This window comes from Myodes glareolus, chromosome 22, assembly GCF_982192425.1.
Source record: "Myodes glareolus chromosome 22, mMyoGla1.1, whole genome shotgun sequence".
NCBI classification, from domain to species: domain Eukaryota; kingdom Metazoa; phylum Chordata; class Mammalia; order Rodentia; family Cricetidae; genus Myodes; species Myodes glareolus.
The window spans coordinates 25142823-25163172 of NC_142047.1; the positions used below are offsets into that span (position 1 = coordinate 25142823).

Here is a 20350-nt window from a genome sequence, read left to right on the forward strand (position 1 = left end):
TGTCTGGGAGCCCACCCTAGTCCTGGCTTTACATGGCCAGATAGGGTCCTTCTGTCATGGCATCTGGAGACCAGAGGTGCTATTGGAAGATGCCACTGCCAGTCTCACACATAGACCCAGGAAGTTTGAGAGACTGGCCTTGACAATACCTAGTGTGCACAGGCCAGGACACTGAACAGGCCTCAGCTACCCTCCCTGCCTTGGAGGTGACAGTCAAGGTGCCCCTTTGCTCCTTCATGGTCCTATACCCTTGTGTGCAGTGATCTCCAAAGCCAGCACTCAGAGATCCCAGGGCATTCTGCCTGTAGAGCAGCCCTCAGTCTCCCCAATACCCTGTGAGATAGAAATCCTTGCACTGTTCATACCCCGACACCTTAGGTAAGCCCATGAGCCCCTTCTGTCGGCATGAATATGGCTGGGATCAGAAGTCCAGTCTGCTCCGGGCAGAGCCTGGGAGCTGGTCTAACTTGGCCTCCTTGTTGGCTTTCCTTAGGATAACCCTGACACCTTCCTCTCAGTTGTGGACACAGACTGGAAGGTAGGTTAAAGTTTAACCTCTCAAAATGTGGGGCCCGTATCTGTGTGGACCTCATTCCCACTGGGCTGGGTTTTAAAGGAGAGTCATAGCCTGTCTGCATGCCGCGGTCTCTGGTGGGGAGGGAGGGCAGGCCATCTCATGGTCTAATGACGGGCCCCTACTGCTCACAGCGCCTCCTCCACCAAGGCTTTCTGCTGCCGTTGCTCCCCCCTACCCAGCAGCGGCAGAGGCAGAGCGGGAGGGGGGGCGGACCCTCTGTGAACAGCACAGCTGGGAAGGAAGCAGAGGCCTCAGGCCGTGAGTGCGCAGAAGGGAGCGAGAGATGCTGTCACCTGAATCAGCATTTTCCACCCGTGGAAGCTAGGTTGACTGTGAACTAACTCCGGTTTCCATAGCAGCCGTTGCCTGGACAACCGTGTCCTCTTTAGTTTGATGCCAAAGGTACCATGAAAATGGAACTTGCTCTTTGTTTGATTCCTTCACATGATTTTGTCCAGCCGTTTCTCCCCTCTGAGACCCCCGGGAACAGTGTAGTTCCAGATCCCAGAACATGTCTAACAGCGGCATAGGACAGAGAGGGACATAGGCTTACAGGGCTCTCAGACGTCCCTGGCCATCTGAATATAGCAAACCAATTCAGAGTCCCCCTCCTCCCTGCTGGGTGGAAGTCGCCCCCAGGCCGCTTTCTTTTCTCCACCTGACCATTATTTGGGTCAGTCTCCTTGGAACAGTTTCACAGGCTGGATACGGGAGGTGGGGCTCCCCCATGGCCCCTCCCCCTGAAGCAGTACAGGAGGTGGGGCTCCCCGATGGCTCCTCCCCATGACGCAGCTAGCCAGCAAGACTGAGGATCTGGGCCTGTGTAGGTCCCTTGGTCACGTGCCTCTTCAAGGACGTGAAGGGAGGCAGACCTTGCTCACGCCCACATCCCCTGAGGTCACAGGCCCCAGCTGAAAGTACTGCACTCGGCAGTACAGCTGGGGCCAATCAGAGTCCCCCGAGAAGGAATGGGCGTGGACCAGCCTCTTCAGAAGGGAAAGTCAGAAATCAGCCTCGTAGGCCCTGTCAGAGTCTCTGCTCTGTGACAAATGAGGGTGGGGTGTGTGAGTGGACAAGCCTCAGGCAGCTGTGCACGGTGGGACCCTGGTTCTCAGCACTCTTTGCTCGGCAAAGGGCAGCGTGCTCTCCAGGACCCTTCCTGTCTCCCTGGGAGCGCTTCATAGAGGCAGGTTTTACTTGGTTTTCTTTTTTTTAAAGAAAAACACCCACAAAGATGGCAGTTTTCTGGGCCACAGCTGGGGAACCACCTTCATCACCGGCTCCATAGTGGCAGGCAGTGTCACTGTCTCTGGCTCTTCAGGGTCAGCTGCGGGAGAAAGAAGCAAAACAGAGAAACCGGAAAGTATAAGAGATCCCAGTTCTGGTCCATTCATGTCCACCCCACCGCCCACGCTGCTCCCACGCTGCTCTCAGCCGGCTCATTCACTCATTCACGGTGAAGCAAGTGGCTCAGAGTGCTTATAAGGGAATGGGCCAAGTGTTCGGACATCTCCCCCCACCTCCCCCACTCGCCGTGACAGTGACGAGGCACCGCCAACCATAGCACGCAGTCGCAGTAGACCGCCTGACGTGATTTCTGGTGCTGTGGCTTCTAGCTGTGTGAGGGGGGGCAGCTTATCGCATGTCTGAAAAGTGGGTACTGAGTGAGAGAGTGGAAAGCACTTAGGGTCTGGCATGGGGGGGCATTCTAATGTAAGTGTCTGCTCCCCTCCATGGTCGTACCATGGGCCTAGAGTGCTGAGGTGCTGAGAAGCCATGCTGCCCCTTACCTGAGCGAGAAAACAATCAGACTCCTGGGCCTCACACACCCCGTCCTGTCTCTCGGACTTCTGTGTCTCCTCAGAAGCAGAGAATTAAATACCTTGCCCAGGACCCTGCAGACAGCTGGTTGAGCAGACCTGACCGCAGGTCTGTGGGTTTTCTAGCCAGCGAGCTGAGCAGAGACGGAAAGCCCTGAAGAGGCCGGTGTTGAACAAGCATCTCCGTTGGGAGCAGGGAGAGGGGAAACCCCTCCATAGGTAGTCAGGGAGTGGGCGTGGGTCGGTCAGGGACTACAGGGAGTGGGAGTCGGTGGCAGGATCTGTCTGCTCCCTCGAGAGGCCCATGGGTGGATTTGGGGGGCAGACCAGGACAGAAGGGCTGGGGCACTGTTCCATGTCTCTGTTTGGGGGTGGCCTGGTCAGAAGTGGCGCAGGGAAAGCTGTTGGTACCCAAAACAGAGGCTGTTACTAGGAATAGTGCACGCAACTGCTGCAAAGGAGGTCACCAGGCACCTGGGCGTGGAGCTGGCCACCTTCCCCTGGGACCCACCGGGATGCAGGGCTGTCAGCGCAGATAGGGACCGGCGGTGCTTTCCTCTACCAAGGAGACAGAATAGGGGCACCGGCACCCGCCCCCACCATGCTCCCTGTTACTTTGGTCCTCTCAGCCCTGGGGCTCCCTCCTCTATCACCTCCCTGGCCTACTTCCTCTCCTTTACTCCCCTGTCTTCCTGCCCCTCTGTGCCTGCTCCTCAGCCAGCTTTTGACACCCTGAGCCTCGCTGCCCTGCTGGATAAAGCATGCAGCCTGGCGGAGCTTGGGTGTCCTCTCCAGAGCCCCAGGAATACCGACTGGCTTCAAAGGACAGGACTTGACTTGAGTGCTTGTATGGAACACCAGCATGTCAGCTTCCACCCCCCCCCCCCCCCCGCCCGCACCTCCTGTGCCTTACCCTCTTGCAGGAGTGTGAGGTCGTGAAGGGCTAGGCCTTCCCTGTTGCTCCTCTGCTTCTCCCAGTACCCCCAGACCCCTAAACTCCACATTTTCAGGGCTATGGGTCAGCCCTGGGCATCTGTGTTGGCAGGATAGGAGGTACCTAAGGGGGGAGACCCCCGAAGCAATGAATTAACCCAGGTGCTCCCCAAACCAGTGATGTCCTCCCCAACCAGTAACTGTCCTCAAGGTTATAGGTTATGTTGCTTAGGCTGTCCTCTTGCTGGGATGTCTGGGCCTGGGAGTCAGGTCCTCCAGATACTGAGTCTCTCAGGACCTTTGTGCTCCCAGGGGATGGAGCCAAGTGCTGAGACCGGTCTGCAAGTCCAGTTTCTCAGGCCGCCCCACACTGGGGTGCATATCCGTCAGGCGCCTGCGTGTGCGTGATGCAGGGGCGCCTGTGTGGCCCTGGCTGCTGCTTCCCAGGAGCCACATAGAGCTGCTTAGCCTGGGTGCTAAGCACCCTTGAGCTGCAGGGGCTGGGTACCATCTGGGTGTTGTGTCACTAGGGCGGGAGGGGCTGAAGCAAGGCAGAGGGAGCGAGGATCTCAGAAGCCAATTGGAGCCAGGTTTGTCTCCTAACAGCCAATGTGGGAGCGAGGACTCGGAATGAGCCAGTAGCTGCTCAGAAATCCTTCAGGGAGGAGGGACCAGCCTGGGCAGGGCCGAGATCTGTGTATAAAATCACGGGGAGCTGTGCCCCGTCACAGAGCCGCAAGTCTCCCACCCAAGCTGTCCGAGTGACTCAGGTTTTTGTTAGCGCTTTCTGGTTCTGCAAATTCCCTTCCTCGGCAAGATGCCGGAGTGCTGGGATGGGGTGAGTGAGGGTCCAGGGGCGCTGCGGGATGGGCAGGGAGGATGGGGCATCCTTGTGACCTACAGAGGATAAGGTGTCCTCCTGACCTGTCTGGTGACAGCTCTGCTCGGAAGCCTGTTTTCCTGGTCTATTCAGGCACTGGGTGGAGGGCTAGGTAAAAAGGATGGGTCCGTTGACGTCTGCTTTCTGGCTTGTGTTCTTGGCCTCATCTGTGAACTCTTGGGGTCACTTCAGCTTGTTGCGTCCCCTGTGAGCCTCTGCCATGTTCCTAGCTTCTGTCAGGGTTGTGCCTGCAGGGTCTAGCCTGGCAGCGAAGGGGAGGGGGGAATCGCATGATGCTGGATAGCTGCCGCAGAGCGTCATGTCTCCATGAGGAGTTGCTTGTGTATCCCCAGTGCCCTGCGGTGCCGGGCAGAGGAGGCGGCGGGGGTCTGGGTCTTCAGGCGCGAGTATCGCGGGAGGAGTCAAGGAGAGGCTGCCCTGCTTTATTTTACAAGGTGGGGAAGACAAGACTGGAGCACTGAGCTGGCAGGGCGTGGGGCCCCAGGACACCTCCTCTTGCTACGGGGGAGGAGCAACAGCTACCCAAGCCCTGTGCTTTTCCTCAAGGAGGGAGATGCAAGGGCAGCTTTGCCCTGCTGCGCGCGCGCGCGTTCCATGCCCCTGCCACTCATTCTCCTTTCCGGCCTGATCCTAATCAGCCTCTACCCTCCCGTGCAGACCTGAATTTTACCCAGGAAGATGCTGAAACCAAATCCTACCACATCCACCACCACCACCGCCTTAGTGTGTCACAGCCCTGTTCTGACCCCCTTCTCCCCAGCCCGCAAGGTCACTGGTGCAGAGAGACAGAGCGAGAGATGTCAAAGCCCCCTCCCTTGCTGCCTGCCGCAATGCATCCCTCTAGCTCCCACCTGGGGGGGGGGGGGGGGCTGGGCTCTGACGTCACTGAGAGCCAATGGGAGCAGTCTACCCTGGGAATTGAGGGGCTGACAGTCTGCTGGGCTGTGGCCTTTGAGGTGTGCCCCCACACACACACTCTGGTCAGCAGCCTGAGGGGTAAGGAGGCTCAGCCTCCATCAGACCACCTGGGTCTGAATTCTTGGCCCAGGGTTGAGGAGGATGCAGTGGTAAAGAAGTTGCTGGGAGCGTTCAGTCAAGGTCACTATGCCTCAAGATGAGAAATTTGATTAGCATCACTCCTGTGGGTCCCCATGACCTGGCCAAAGTCAGTGCTACCCCTTCTGGGAAGTGAGCCCTCCTTAGCAAGGCCGGTGCCGTGACTGATTGTATCTGCCTAGAGATAAGGACTTGGGCAGCCACATCAGGGTTGGGGAGGGTAGTGCAGACCACTTTGGTAACAGAGGGCAGAAACCCCTCACAGATTTGGAGAGTTTCGAGGCCCCAGAGTCCTTGCAGAGTCACGTTGAACCCACCGCAGCGGAGAAACTGCCCCTTTGCTGGCTGCGTGGTGCTTTTACACTGTGTCCCTCACGCCCCACCCCTTCCTTTAGACCTGAGAGAACAGTGGAGTGACCTTAGCAGAGACCCCAGAGCAGAAAAGCAGCTGGCTGGGGTGGGGGCACCCCTTGGTGAACCTCAGCCCCGCCCCTCAGGAAATGTTCTCCCTTGGTGCAGAGCCACAGCCCTGAGCTGGCATCTTGTCAGCTCTGGGTTCGACCTTGAGCGAGTGGGTTATCCTTTCTGGGTTCATGTCTTCCAGTAGAGCAAACTGTAAAGGGTTGGGGTCCAGTGAGGAATAAATGAGGTGTCACATGCCAGGTACCAGTGAGCAGGAAGCGTTTCTGGTCAAATGGATCCTGAGGGAGGACAGAGCTGGGAGGCTGTGTTGGGCTTGGGCCTAACTGAGTGGAGGGCTGAGTATCATCCTGTGGGCCTCAGAGTATGAATCCCAGAGTGTAGCCTATGGCTGTGGGATTATCACCTCCTCTCCTTCTGGAGGCCCACTCTGAAAAGTGGGCCTCTGATGCCACACCCCAGAAAGCCAGACTGCGGGAAGCTGGCTTTGTCATACACAGCTCCTTCCGAAACCAGTGTCCCTGTCAGCAAAATGGAGTCTAGGTCCTCTCTGTCTCGAGTGTCCGGTAGGAAACTTGGTACACAATCGGAGGTCAGCCACTTGCTATTTCTCTCCCGTTGGGGATCCTAACACCACCCCAGCTCTGGGCCACTAGCGGTGGTATCGGGACCCCTGTGGTACAGGGTTAGGGTTGGTATTCAACTCTGACCAGTGCGCTAGGAATTTCCTGATTGAGGAACCCCAGGAATGGCCTGTTTGCAAAGAGGCCAGTCGACAAGGTAGCCCCTTAAGGTTCAGGGGTGCTACCTGCAACAGCCCCCTTCTCTGGGCCACATCTACTTACTGCGGCTCCCGCAGAGGCTCTATGGGATGAGAGGCCACCTGCCCTGCTCAAAGTCACACAGAACCAGGTCCCCCTGAAGGACTAGTCCTGAGCAACAAAGCCAAGGGCATGGACTTGACCTGGGAGTAGGAACTGCAGAAGGCCTTGGGGGCAGACGTGGCCATGGAGATGGGTACCACAGGGCAGGGAATTTGAGGGAGCAAGAATAAGGACAGATGTGTGGATCGGGAGCAGGATGTAGTTGAAGGGAAATGTTTGTTGGCTGTGGATTCTAGGTGGGCGGCAGAGGCCATTCTGCAGGAAGGAGGCACACCATGGTTGGTAATGAGGAAGAGACTGGCCTGGAGTGGCAGATCCCTCTCGAGAGGGCTGTGTGAAGTGGAGGACGCTGACTTCCCAGGCCTCTGTGGCAGGCTGGATGCAGAGAAGGGACAGGGCAGGGGCACGCTCATCTGTAAAGGGAATCGGGGAGGAGGAGGTTCCACTTGTCCTCTGTGGGATGACCTGACGGGGACAGACACCTTGGCTAGGGGCTTCATTCCCTAAGAACCAGAGCTCCCAATGCCATCTGTCCCCTCTAGGAACACGACATTGAGACGCCTTATGGCCTTCTGCATGTGGTGATCCGGGGCTCTCCTAAAGGGAACCGCCCAGCCATCCTCACCTACCATGATGTGGGCCTCAATCGTAAGTGCAGCTGTGCCCTGGTCCACCCTGCTTGGCCCCACCCTGAACTGCCAAACAGGCAAACCAGCGAGGATTCCCCACCTCCATGCATGGTCCTGCGATCTCAGCTCATCCTCCCTTCTGCTTGGTTCTGATCTGGGATTCCCCACTGGGCCCCTGACATCCTTGATGCCTGTCCTCTGTTCACACCCACTGAGAGGTTGTGTCTTTGCAGACAAGCTGTGCTTCAACACCTTCTTCAACTTTGAGGACATGCAGGAGATCACCAAACACTTTGTGGTGTGCCACGTGGATGCCCCTGGGCAGCAGGTGGGGGCGTCACAGTTCCCTCAGGGGTAGGTACCCCCCGATTCCCTTCCCTCTCTCCAGCCCTGTGCCCTCACTGTCCCCCAGGTCCTGAACTTCCACTCTGCCTGCAGGTACCAGTTTCCTTCCATGGAGCAGCTGGCCGCCATGCTGCCGAGTGTGGTTCAGCACTTTGGGTGAGTCCTTCCTAGCTCCCACCTCTGAGCTCAGGGATAGGAGTTGCCCACACCACTGAAGATAGCCTGGCTTCAGTGAGGGGCTGAGGGTGGCAGGGGAGACCTGCTCTGACTGAGTCTCATGGGAAATGACATCCCAGCCATAGAGTGACCAGCCCTGCTCTACAACAGGTTCAAGTACGTGATTGGCATCGGAGTGGGAGCCGGGGCCTATGTGCTGGCCAAGTTCGCGGTGAGCTTCCCCACCCTCACAGAGAACCCCAGGCCAGGCCAAGAGGGTGATCCCTGGACCACAGAGGACTTTCCCTGCTCTGCTCTTCCTCCTCCTCTGCTTCCTTCCTTTTTGAAACAAACAAACAGAAAAAAAAAAAACCAAATTTTTCCCTCCAAGGAAATGGAAGGAAGGAAGGAAGGAAGGAAGAAGGAAGGGGAGGGTAAGAGGAAGGAGGATGGACGGGAGGAAGAAAGGAAGGAAGGGAATAAAGGAAAGAAGGAATGCAGGCAGGAGGAAGGAGGGAGGGAAGAGAGAGGTGCTAGACTGTGGCTCCATTGCATTCACCTTGCACCTGTCAGGCTCCGGGTCCCACCCCTAGCATTACAATAGAGTGGATGGACTGATGAGATAGCTCAGCAAATAAAGCACCTGCCCCACAAACCTGGAGACCCGAGTTCGATCCCTGGAGCCCACATAAGGGAGGAAGGAGAAAAGGGACTCCGCAGAACTGAGACCTTCCACACATACACCAACCATAAATGAGTACTTAGAATAAATCAGGAAAAGGAGTCCCTTCCCCCACCCACTGCTTTAGAAGACTGTCAGCCTACTTAACCCTTCTCCAAAACCAACTTCCTGTTAGCGACAAACTAACTTGTCACTTGCCCACCAGCACAGGTTGTCCCCAGCGGATGAGGTACCGTATGGACACAAATGGTCCTTTAACCCAACACTACGCTTACATTCGGGGTCTGAGGCTCAGAGAGAACCACATTTCAGAGACAGCGGGTTAGGCAGGAAAGCCTTCATCTCTAAAGCCAGGAGTTGTTTTAGGATTCAAACCTTTATTGTTGAAACAGAAACAGAATTTCCACCTCTAGTTTCTGTTCCAACACTGAGCCGTTTTGCCAGCTGTAGTCCAGACCCTGCAGACAGACCACATGTCTGTCACCTGTTCTTCCTACACGCTGGCCAACCCTTGAACACCCCCGTCACAGTCAGCACGGAGCTGGCTTTGGAAAGGACCGTGTCTTCTCTTCTACCACAGGGTCTTCAGCCATAAAAAGCAAGGAAGGAAACAGCCTGTTTTAAGATTTTAAGATGGGGCCTACAAGCTGGCTCAGCAGGTAGATGAGCTTGCCTGAATTTGATCTGCTGGACCCACATGGTAGAAGGAGAGAACCAACTCCCACTAGGGTCTTGTTTCATATGAGAATGTATACACACACACACATACACAAATGAATGAAGAAATGTAAAAAAATCTGTAAGATTTAAAGATGTTTGATATTCAGTTTTGCAAGACCTTCCAGAGCGTATTAAAAGCCCCGGCAGTCTGGCTTCGTGATAGAGCATTTGCTGGCACGTGTGGCAGAGCGCTGGGTCCCACCCCCAGAACCACACGTACACACACGATACATATACATGTACTAGAGAGGGTAAGAAGCAGCTGTAATGGATTCCGTCTAAATCAAAAGATTTTTAGGGCTGGGCAGAGAAGAGGAACAGCGAGGGCCCCGGCATGGGAGCCCTGTACAGACTCAGGTACACAGGGGCCCATCTGTGGTATGGTGAAGACTTCTCCAAGCATGAGCTTCATGGCCTGCCTTCTCTTCCCCCTCTCCCTGCAGCTCATTTTCCCTGACTTGGTGGAGGGGCTGGTGCTGATGAACATTGACCCCAACGGTAAAGGCTGGATTGACTGGGCTGCCACCAAGGTGAGCACCAAGACCACATAGCCTGTCTGGGAGAGCAGTGGGCTGAGTCGGGTCTCACCCTGGCTTTCCGCCCCTCCTGCAGCTCTCTGGCTTGACCAGCACCTTACCAGATACGGTACTCTCTCATCTCTTCAGCCAGGTAAGGGGCGGCACGGATTGCATTTGGGGCATCCTCGAGAGCAGGGGCTATAGGCTGGGGCTCAGCCAGCGGGGACAAGTGCTGCAGGCTGAACCAGGCTGGGTCACACAGTACTGTGTCTGAGGTGCTCGTTGGGAAGTCTTCCCACGCCTGAGGCCCCTCCTCTGCCTTCCAGACCACTCCCACTAGGAGTGGGGCTAAGGCTGTTCTGTAGATGACTCCCACGTGCCCTTTCAGAGCCCCGAGCCCCAGCCTGTATGTACCCCCTCCCTTCCCCCCACGCCCAGGAGGAGCTGGTGAACAACACAGAGCTGGTGCAGAGCTACCGGCAGCAGATCTCAAACGTGGTGAACCAGGCCAACCTGCAACTCTTCTGGAACATGTACAACAGGTGTGGGTGTTCCCATCCCCCACGGGAGGGTGCAAGGCAGGCAGCGCCATCCCCAGACTGAAGAGGAGCTGGAGTCTGGGAGAGGGTAGCTTCTTGCCCGGGGCGGCCTCCTTTGAGTCGAGGGGTAGCAGGGCCGTGGACTCTGGCTATTGGGTTCTTGCTCTTCCCTGTTGCTGGCTGGAAAGGCTATCAGCTGCACCCTCGATCCCCACCGCAGGACGAGGTGCTCAGCCCCGCGCCTTTACTTTTGCAAACTTTTAGTAAGGAAGCTCCTGCCGGAAGAAACCCTCTCCCCCCCCTCCCCCCGCAGTGAGGAAGAGACCCGGATGTTAATATTCAGTCAGGGTGGTCTGTGTGGTCCTGCAAGAAGGGAGTGGCAGGGACGCCGGAGCACATACCTGGCTCACTTGGGGGTCCTGGAAAGTAGTCATGACAAGGACAGGCCAAAGGATAGGTCCCGTGTAGGCAGAGCAAGTCCGTGACTCCCAGGTTTACCAGTTGGCCGTGTTGGGATCCACTTCTGGCGTGTGCCGCCTTTACTTATGCCCCTCCCTCCACAGCCGCAGAGACCTTGACATTAACCGGCCTGGGACCGTGCCCAACGCCAAGACGCTTCGGTGAGTGGCTCCTGCCCTCCAGCCTGTCCCTGCCTTTGCCCCTAAGCCCAGGCCAGAAGACTTTTATCCTCTGTCTTGTAGTTGCCCCGTGATGCTGGTCGTCGGAGATAATGCACCTGCTGAGGACGGGGTGGTGAGTGTGACTCCCCTGTGCAGCGGTGGGAGGTTAGAGTCTGGGGCAGATCCTAAATGATGGGTTTCTCAGATACTCTTCCGCCACCAGGTCACACCTTGGGGCCTGACCGCCCGCTTTGTGCAGGTGGAGGTGCCTGGCGAGTCTAGGACCTGGTGGTCCCGCCTCTCTTCTCCCCAGGGTAGCCTACCTCACTTCAGTTTAGAGCCCAAGGTCCACTTCTCCCAAAATTTTGACGTCAGTGCTCGCCCTAGAGCCACCCAGGCACTCAAGATAGGGCTTGTACCTCTCCCATTGGAGCTCGGGGTAGGCGCCTAGGATGTTCCGAAGATACCAGACTTTCAGGGCTCATGAGGAAGGCTGCAAGGGCAGGGTGTGGGCTGCACTGGCCTCCTTGACCCAGGCAGGGGCCCCAGTGTCTCCTGCTGTCCCTTAACACTGCCCAGGTCCTCTGATCCATCCTGCTAGAGTGACCCTGACCTTCTGGTTCCAACCCTGGTGGCATTCCTGCCCCACTTGCGGTTGTGAGTGGAATTTCAGGCCCCTCCGACCAGCAAGCTTCCAGGGACTTAGGAAGCCCGAGCAGGCGGAAAACCTGGGAAGGGAAGCCCTTGGGCCTGTACCTTCCTCCCTCCCCTCCCCTCTCCCCTCCCGTCCTCCCTTCTCTCCCTGCTCTGGGCACAGAACCTGCCTAAGCAGGTGGAACAGTATTGCTGCAGCTGGCTCCCTGTCCCCAGGTTGAGTGCAACTCCAAACTGGACCCGACCACTACGACCTTCCTGAAGGTGAGACATCCCGCCACTCCACCCCAGCCCATCAGCCCTGTGGCCCAACTGCAGGGAGGGGGCTGTTGGACAGGACAGATGGGAGCAGGATGGTGTTTGGACAGCACGGTCTGTCCAGGTGTTGGGAGGGGCTCCTCACAGTCCCCCCCATTCTTTTCCTTTCAGATGGCAGATTCTGGTGGTCTTCCTCAGGTGACACAGGTCAGACCCCAGGCCCTCCTGCCGTTGTATCACCCAGCCTGTCAGGGGTGGGGGTGATGGCATCCTCCCCACTAACCCCAGGCAGCCAATCAGAGCACTTTGTGTCCATCTTATTGCAGCCAGGGAAACTGACTGAGGCCTTCAAATACTTCCTGCAAGGCATGGGCTACAGTAAGTACACCTCCACCCTGGGCAAGGGACCGGCACACACTGCCCATGTGCTGGGGAATCTGTGGTTGAGTGTACTCTGTCACCCGGACCCCAAAAGCTGGGCTACTCTCCCCAGACTCTGCATACATTATAAGGTGTGTGTCCCAGGCCCAGCCAGCTTCTATGCTTGGGGGGAGCCTTAGGCATTCTTCTGAGTCTGACGTCAGGGCCCATTTGGGAGAAGGCTCTTCTTCCAGCCCCTGAGAGTCCAGCACCTAGGAATGGGTGCTGTTAGAAAAGCCCGTTTTAGATGAGTCACCCACACCCTATTGGGATTAGGGCACCTCAAAAGGCTCTTTGTCACAGAAAGAGGGTTAGCGCCCAGGTGCATGGAGTCTGGGACCGGAGAACGGAAGTGGGAACATGTCCAGACCTGTGGAAAGTAAGCCTGAGGGTCAACTGAGATTAAGGGGCTCTAAACCAGCTTCTGGTCCCCATCCTTCCCGAAACAACCCCTCATGTAACAGTGATGAGACCCAGGCTACACCTATGAGCACCCAACACACACACACACACACACACACACACACACACACACACACACACGGGGAGAGAGAGAGAGAGAGAGAGAGAGAGAGAGAATATGAGCTCTGGCAGCTCCTGTGTGCCTCCGAAACCTCTGGTCTCCACTTAACAACACACAACTGCTGGGTGAACCTCAATTTGGTGCCCTCCACCAAAGACTTCAGCCTCTGGAGCCTGTACCTCCTTGGGACAGAAATAGGATAGCCCTCCACCCTGCCAGCCCCATGGGGAAATTGAAAAAAAAAAAGGCACAGGCAGCCAGGGAGGACTAGCCAGAACTCTAATCTAGGCCCCATGCACTCGTGGAGCTTGGCAGACATCTCTAAGGCCAAGAAGGAACAACACTTGGAGACACTAGAGTGTGTCTCTGGGCTTCCCAGGAGTCGGAGGGGCTTTGGAAGATTGTACAACCTCCTCCCCTTTATGTACAAGATTGAGTTCTGGTAGAGCAGTGAGGACAATAGGCCTAGGGTGTGGCCTCCGTGGGCCTTAAGTCGCAGCCTGGGCTGGAGAAGAGGGAGACCTGAAAATCCTGAGCCTGCTGTGTGGCTTCCACGAGCGGCTGTTTGAATGGGCTGCCGCAGCGGGCTATCTGAGGCTCAGCCCTGCCCTGGCCCTTACTCATTTGTCTGTGTGTCTCATCTTGGCCCATCTTGATGCCCTTGGGCTGGCCCAATCTTCACCTTGTTCTGTGTCTCCCCTACCCTTGCCCTCTCTGGCTGTCTTCTCTCTTAGTTGCACACTTGAAGGACCGAAGGCTGAGTGGAGGAGCAGGTAGCCCATGGCCCCTCTCCTGCTGCATGGACACCCTGCCTAGTCCCCCCCACCCCCGCTCCACTGCAATGCTGCAGCCACACTGTGTCTTGCCGTGGTTTTGGAATCTTCTGTGTCCTGCTCAGTTCAAAGCCCCAGTGGATCAATTCCCTGCTCCTCTGCGGACCCTGGTCTGCAGAGAGCACCGTCCCGTATGGGAGCCTGACGCTGGCTGATCTCAAAGCAGTTGTCTTGTTTCTAGGTTGCCATGGGCTGTGGGGCTTCCAATGCTTTGGGAGTTAGAAACAGAAGCTCAGACACAGCACTAGGGTGGCCTTTGCGGGCATCATGCCTGTCCCTGGCCCAGCCTCTAGGTGGACTGGCCTCACCTACAATAGTAGAAGCAAGATTCAGGGTAGCTTGTGGCTGTGTTCTCCACAGAAGCAGTCCTGCCTCCTACCCTGTCACTCTCTGGATAAAGGTCTAGTTGGCCGCACAGCACCTTCCTACCCAGCCCGGAGTGCCTTATCAACACCTACCCTGGCCGTAGCTCTGGGTAGCTGTTGGGACCTAGGACCCTGCTGGCTGCAGCCCCATCTGACCTGCTCACTGTTGCTGGCCCTGCATGCCTCGGCCTGATGGAGCCAGTGCCAGCACCGTGGCTTGGGATGGGCCTCTGTGTTGTGGCAGGACTGGGTCTCACTGGCCGCTTCGCTTGCCTTGCCCCTTTCCTGCCGCTGGTACCCACCCTGCCTGTCCTCAGGACCCTTTGTTCTTGTCCACAGTGCCCTCAGCCAGCATGACCCGCCTTGCACGCTCACGCACCGCGTCCCTCACCAGCGCCAGCTCTGTGGATGGCAGCCGCCCACAGCCCTGCGCCCACTCAGAGAGCGGTGAGGGGATGGGCCAGGTCAACCACACCATGGAGGTATCCTGCTGAAGTCCTCGTCCTGTCCAAGATGCCTGCTTTCCTGCCCCCAGGTCCCACTGCCATCTCTGCACCGGCTCATCTTCCATTTAGTTTATTTTTGTGAGAGCGAAGGGGAAGAAATGGGGTTACTTCTCTTTTACTTAAAAAAAAATGAGGGGATCCACCTTAGACAGTGCAGCAGGACAGTCTTCGAGGGCGTGAGGGGCTTGCCGTATCCACTCCCATTTCCCTCACCATGTTCACTGGCTGATATGGCTCCTGTCACCTACTTACCATGGCCCTGGGGGGAGGTCAGAATATAGGATACAGTATTGAAGAAAGAGTATGGCCCACCCCCTGGGCCTGGCAGATGTGAAGACAGCGTGGGACTTGAAGATGGTGGGCGATGAGCTCAGGCTCTGATGTCAGACCAATGGAGAAACCTAACCCTCAGGGGGTCCCTTTCTTATAACCCTTGCAGCAAGCACACTTACTCTGATAGTACAGATGACAGTCATGAGGATGGAAGCCACAAGAGGGCGCTCTAAGCAGACAGCCAGTTTCTTGGTGCAGGACAGCTATGGAGACAGAATATGGAGAACCCTGAGGGCAGGAACCCCCATACTCTGTCACCCCAGGGCCAGGTCCCACCCTGAGGCAAAGGTCACCTGGTCTTCTGCCCCTGGTGGCAGAGGGCAAAGGTCAAGATTGCTTTGTATGCTGTGTGCTTGAGAACTTCATGGTGATCCCTTGGGAGCCGGAAGGTACTTGAGTCCTGTAGAGATCTCTCTTGTCCTCAGATTCAACTAAGGGTGTTTGTGGCAGTGCCCTGGTCAACTTGGGCCAGTGTGTCACAGACATCACTGGAGAAGTGAACTCGTTAGATCTGGTCCACGACAGAAGATACCACCACCTCTGCCTGCTGGAGGGGCTGGAGCGTGCTTGGTCCTGGGGTGGGAGATGGGTGGGGTTTTGAGGTGAACACACGTGTAGAGGCCGAAGGTTCTTGATGCACCCTTGCCTCCCAGAGCCCACAGCTATGCTGTCTTCCTGTCCACTATCTTACCAGGTAGATTCACAGCCCAGAAACCAGAGCTTCAGCCTGGTCATTGGTTTCATCCACTGTCACCCCAAAATGGGGGAGAGAAAAGAGGAGCTGTGTGTGTATGGGGGGGGTGTTGTCGTGTGGGTGTACTGAACTAAGGACACCTACATCCGTGTATCTGTGGCACAGGCCACCCCTTCTGTAACTGTAAGCCATTTCTAGACTGCTCTCAAGTCCAGTGGAGTGTGTTCCGTCCCCAGTTGTGTTCACTCCCGTGCTCCCGTGAGTGCTGAATGTGACTGTAAAGCTGGTAGAATTCAAATCCCTTACTGTAGACAGCACTCCAAGTATCGGACATCTCTCTGCTGTGTCCTCAAGGTATCTATAAATATCTATACATTATATATATATGTGTGTGTGTGTGTGTGTGTGTGTGTGTGTGTGTGTGTGTGTGTGTATCAGGCCCTCCTGTGTCTGGTTTCCCAATTGGTGATTGTCTCCTTTTTGGTTAAGATGAACTTTTAATGGAGTTCATTACTTTCCTCTCTGTACAAAGTTAAGAGCCTAATTTTGTGTATTCTGGTGGCTGATAAGCGATTTTGAGATGACAAAATGTAAAAGAAAAACCCCTTGTTGATGTAGAAAATTAAGTGTGCAGAAAAACTAATAAATAAATTAATCATATGAGTGTGGTGTTTCCTGTCACGTGGACTGTCACGTGGAAGACTGGAACTGTTGGGCTGCCTAGCTGCCTTGGGCTCAGATGGGTGGAGGGTAGCTACGGTTTCTGTCTACCTTCAGTGCCTGTTAACACACATTTTGGGCCCAGTGAGAGTTGAACGGTCTCAGTCTGTTCTTGAACATGCAGAAGTCCTGCTTAAGCTTCCTAGGTGTTAGGCCACCCTGCCAAGCTTTTTGTTTTCCCTTTCATGGTGATGGGAATTGAACCAGGGTGGTCACACATGGCAAAGTTCTCCCATGAGGCTATATACCCTAGTTGAGACTCGATATTACTGATCCTGACACTGGTTCTCAGGGTCACAGCTGAATAAAGAGTTTAGCCAGTAAGACCTCTTCAAAGCAAGGGCACGCCACTCTTTTGCTTGGTGTTTATTGCTTTGAGAAACAGTCTCTAGCCTAGGCTGGACAGGAACCCATCTCAGCATCCTACAACTTCTCCATGTCTGATCATTTGTTCCATTGTTCATTCAGCTGATAGTGACTCCTTCCAATGTATCAGTTGTTTTTTTAAAAGCGAGTAAAATTAAAGAGCCTATCATATCTATGCAGAAGATGAAAAGTGAGTAAGTTAGCAACAGCGGATGTGTGTGTATTAGATGTAGAAAACCTTCAGGCCACTTCAAACCCACGTGCAAACTGTCTAATCGAACACAAGTCAGTGAAATAGTTGGCAATAGCTAACCAGTGGTCGGTCATTACCGCGCAGTAGCCAAGACCCCAGGAAGAAACCGGATTTTGTTCCTGCACCCTGCTCTCGGGGTCGCGCCCAGAACTAGGGTGGAGGCAGCACAGAGCTCCCCGTCTGCTCCCGGACGCGCGGCTTCTAAACCCGCAGCGCCGGCGCAGGGACCCGAGCCCCGCCCCGTCCGCTCGCGTCCAGCGTCGCCGGAAGCGCAGGGAGGACGCGGCGCCTCCCGGTATGGCGGCTCCGGCCAAGCGCGCGCGGGTGAGTTCGCCGGTCACCGCGGCCTCCCCGGTCCTGAGAGCCGCCCGCGCACCCCTGCTGCTCCCGAATCCGGGGGGCGAGCCCGACGGCGATGTGGTGGCTGGCTTCTTGCGCTGGTGCGCGGGAGTGGGGCTGGAGCTGAGTCCCAAGGTGGCGGTGAGCCGGCAGGGCACGGTGGCCGGCTATGGCATGGTGGCGCGGGAGAGCGTGCAGCCGGGGGAGCTGCTGTTCGCAGTGCCGCGCTCGGTGCTTCTGTCTCCGCACACCTGTTCCATCAGCGGCCTGCTGGAGCGAGGTGGGTAAGGGGCAGAGGGTTGGTTCCGAGGCTGGCGGCCGTGTCGCGCCTGGGCGGTTGTTCACTAGGCGTCTTCCCTAGAACGAGACACGCTGCAGAGCCTGTCCGGATGGGTGCCGCTGCTCCTGGCGCTGCTCCACGAGCTGCAAGCCCCAGCCTCACCCTGGAGCCCCTACTTCGCTCTCTGGCCAGAGCTGGGGCGTTTGGAGCATCCCATGTTTTGGTGAGAGTCGAGGGAAGGGCTGGGGAGAACTGTTTCAACCCTTTTGCTCAGGGCACTGGATACCTGCAGCATCAGAGCGGCAGGTTGTAAAGGACCCTGGGTGGGTTGTCCCTGCAGGCCAGAGGAGGAGCGGCTGCGCCTCCTAAAGGGTACAGGTGTCCCGGAGGCCGTGGAGAAGGACTTGGTGAACATCCGAAGTGAATACTATTCCATCGTCCTGCCCTTCATGGAGGCTCACTCCGATTTCTTCAGCCCCACTGTTCGCTCTCTGGATCTCTATCGCCAGCTTGTGGCCCTTGTAATGGCTTATAGGTTAGTGCTTAAAGCCTAGAGCGAGCAGACCCTCATCTTTAGAACCATTACTGCGGGGCAAGGTGGGAAAGAACAGTGATCCAGGTCCCTCACCCAAGACCGTGCCTTAGCTGAGTTCTCTCTGCGGCAGCTTTCAAGAACCGCTGGAGGAAGAGGACGATGAAAAGGAGCCCAACTCCCCCTTGATGGTGCCTGCTGCAGACATACTAAACCATATAGCCAACCACAATGCCAATCTAGAGTACTCAGCAGTGAGTGAACCCCTTGGCCTGGTTATGTGCATTGAGTCAAATCATTGGGCTCCATTTTTCTACTATCGTGAAAATAAGTAGATGAGGTTAGCTACTCTCCTGTGTACTTCTGGTATCTAGTTACAGTAAGATGGCGTGGGCACACCTTAAGGCCACCAAAAACCTGCCCGCTCTGCCATGTCATCTCAGGCTCCATGGTGAGCATCGTGGAACAGCAATAACTCAGTACTTTTCAAGAGGTGGAATGTTCATGGCCAGAGAAAGCCCCCACTTTAGTGTTGATTCTGTATGTAACATTTTAAGACACACGTGTATGTGACTAGCAATTAGCTAATGGTTTGGGCCTGGTGGCTTCCACCCATAATCTTGTAAGGCTGAAGCAGGGTAGAAGGCTCCGGTCCCACTAACTTCCATACATCTGGTTTATACGTTTAGACCTTAGCAGCATATGTGACTTTCACTTATTCCTACTATTCTGACATGAAGTTTAACTTCTTTTTGTGTAGCCCTGGCTATCTGAAACTCAAGAGATTACTTCGTAAGCGAAGTACTCTTCATAGGCTGGTGGGGGCTAAGGTGTGGCCCCAGCTTTTCCCTTCTATCCCAGGATTATCTCCGGATGGTAGCTACTCAGCCCATTCCTAAAGGTCATGAGATTTTCAACACATATGGGCAGATGGCTAATTGGCAACTGATTCATATGTATGGTTTTGCTGAGCCCTATCCTGACAACACAGATGACACAGCTGACATCCAGATGGTGACAGTCCGAGACGCCGCACTGCAGGGTGCGTCTGCCCCACGTTCCATTGATGCTTTTGCTGAGGGCATTTGGCTTGCTGGAGTTATGCCCGCCCATTCTCATCCATTACTTCACAGGAACAAAGGATGAAGCTGAAAGGCAGCTCTTGTGTGAACGCTGGGATTTCCTGTGCAAACTGGAGATGGTAGGGGAAGAGGGAGCCTTTGTGATTGGTCGTGAGGAGGTATTGACTGAAGAGGAACTAGCCACCACACTCAAGGTATAGGCTGACAGTTACGGGGTGCTGGTATTTAGAAAAGCCAAACTAAAGACCAAGAGACTCGGACTTTCCTCCAGAGAGTAGTACATCCTATAACTAAGGGCCCACATTCCTTCCAGGTGCTGTGCATGCCTGCCGAGGAGTTTCAAGGCTATAAAGTTCAGGCTGGACGGGGAGAGCAAGAAAGGGAAGAGGACAGTCTGAAAATCACAAACATCCCCAAGCTCCAAGTAGCATGGAGACGGCTTCTTCGAGACAGTGTTCTGTTGACCCTACAGACCTATGCCACAGACTTAAAAACGGATCAAGATTTACTTAGCAATAAGGAAGTCTACGCCAAGCTCAGCTGGCGGGAACAGCAAGCCTTACAAGTCCGCTATGGTCAAAAGATGATCTTACACCAATTGTTGGAACTCACAAATGAGCAGCTTCCCTGAATGACCAGCAATGAGAACCTTTTAAGCTTGCGTTTTGTTGCCTGTAAAGGACAGAAATGTGGGTCTTTTGCCATTTGGACTGTAAAAGTAGCTAAAGATAAACAAGGATTAATCCAAGGCAAGAGTTACATGTTGGCATTTTAGGATTGAAATCAGTGCATTTGGGACTTGCTGCCAATTGTTAAGAACATTCTATTTTTGCTAATGTCTTCAGGTTTTTAATAAAATTTAATAAATGTGAATTGAGCTCAACATTGAGAAGTTCAACCTTTTTGAAGTCATTTCCTGTAGAGAACTGAAGCATAGCAGGTGGCTCTGCTGCACTTTTGTCTGCTCAGCAGTCTCAAGTTGGTTCTCAGTGTCACAAAAGGACAGCCAAGCTTCATTCGGCAAGGTAAATTATAAGTGGAATTGTTTCAAACACTACCTATTCATACCAAAAAGCCTCCACCTAAACTGAATTCGTTTAACTGCAGATTTTCTTGCTCCAACAATTTCTCCTCTCCCTGTTGAAACAGAAAAGGCATACAAAAATTTCCTTGGGCATGGTTGTAGTATACCAGTAATCCCAGCCTCAAGGAAGCTGATGTCAGAGATGGACAATTTGGTCTGCATAGTAGTAGGGACCTTGACTCTTAAAAAAACAAACAACAACAACAACAACAAAAAAAAACAACTGTAAGTAGTAACGGGAAAATCTGAGCATTCAGCAAGAAGTGATTATTTCCCGGGAGACTGGGCTATCCACTTTGTTCTCACCA

The 20350-nt window shown here is 55.0% G+C and overlaps 2 protein-coding genes across 5 annotated transcripts in view; both read left to right on the forward strand.

The window, feature by feature from the left end:
- Ndrg4 (NDRG family member 4) overlaps nt 1–16046 on the forward strand; it is a 36342-nt gene extending 20296 nt beyond the window's left edge. Inside the window, exons 3-17 of one of the 4 annotated variants that reach the window (XM_087900487.1) lie at nt 494–538; nt 7134–7239; nt 7454–7574; nt 7659–7721; nt 7893–7953; nt 9567–9653; nt 9736–9792; nt 10080–10183; nt 10744–10800; nt 10882–10933; nt 11671–11718; nt 11884–11919; nt 12039–12090; nt 13390–13428; nt 14193–16046. In XM_087900487.1, the coding sequence (XP_087756613.1) occupies nt 494–538; nt 7134–7239; nt 7454–7574; nt 7659–7721; nt 7893–7953; nt 9567–9653; nt 9736–9792; nt 10080–10183; nt 10744–10800; nt 10882–10933; nt 11671–11718; nt 11884–11919; nt 12039–12090; nt 13390–13428; nt 14193–14347 (1083 nt within the window). In that variant the 3' untranslated portion in view covers nt 14348–16046. Of the gene's footprint in view, nt 1–493; nt 539–4009; nt 4169–7133; nt 7240–7453; nt 7575–7658; nt 7722–7892; nt 7954–9566; nt 9654–9735; nt 9793–10079; nt 10184–10743; nt 10801–10881; nt 10934–11670; nt 11719–11883; nt 11920–12038; nt 12091–13389; nt 13429–14192 lie in introns of those variants that run through there. The other 3 variants (XM_087900489.1, XM_087900488.1, XM_087900490.1) reach the window with 3 other exon arrangements.
- Nucleotides 16047–17009: 963 nt separating this feature from the next.
- Setd6 (SET domain containing 6, protein lysine methyltransferase) lies at nt 17010–19841 on the forward strand. The gene is made up of 7 exons (XM_048431609.3): nt 17010–17344; nt 17426–17567; nt 17685–17879; nt 18010–18130; nt 18738–18918; nt 19010–19152; nt 19272–19841. Exons 1-7 carry the CDS (start codon nt 17023–17025, stop codon nt 19587–19589), a joined length of 1422 nt encoding a protein of 473 aa, XP_048287566.3. The 5' UTR covers nt 17010–17022; the 3' UTR covers nt 19590–19841.
- The last annotated feature ends 509 nt before the right edge of the window (nt 19842–20350 follow it).

Coding starts and splice junctions, on each gene's coding strand:
- Setd6 (XM_048431609.3), top strand. CDS start 17,023: ATGGCGGCTCCGGCCAAGCGCGCGCGGGTGAGTTCGCCGGTCACCGCG. Junction 17,345..17,425: donor CAGCGGCCTGCTGGAGCGAG/GTGGGTAAGGGG, acceptor CGTCTTCCCTAG/AACGAGACACGCTGCAGAGC. Junction 17,880..18,009: donor GCCCTTGTAATGGCTTATAG/GTTAGTGCTTAA, acceptor TCTCTGCGGCAG/CTTTCAAGAACCGCTGGAGG.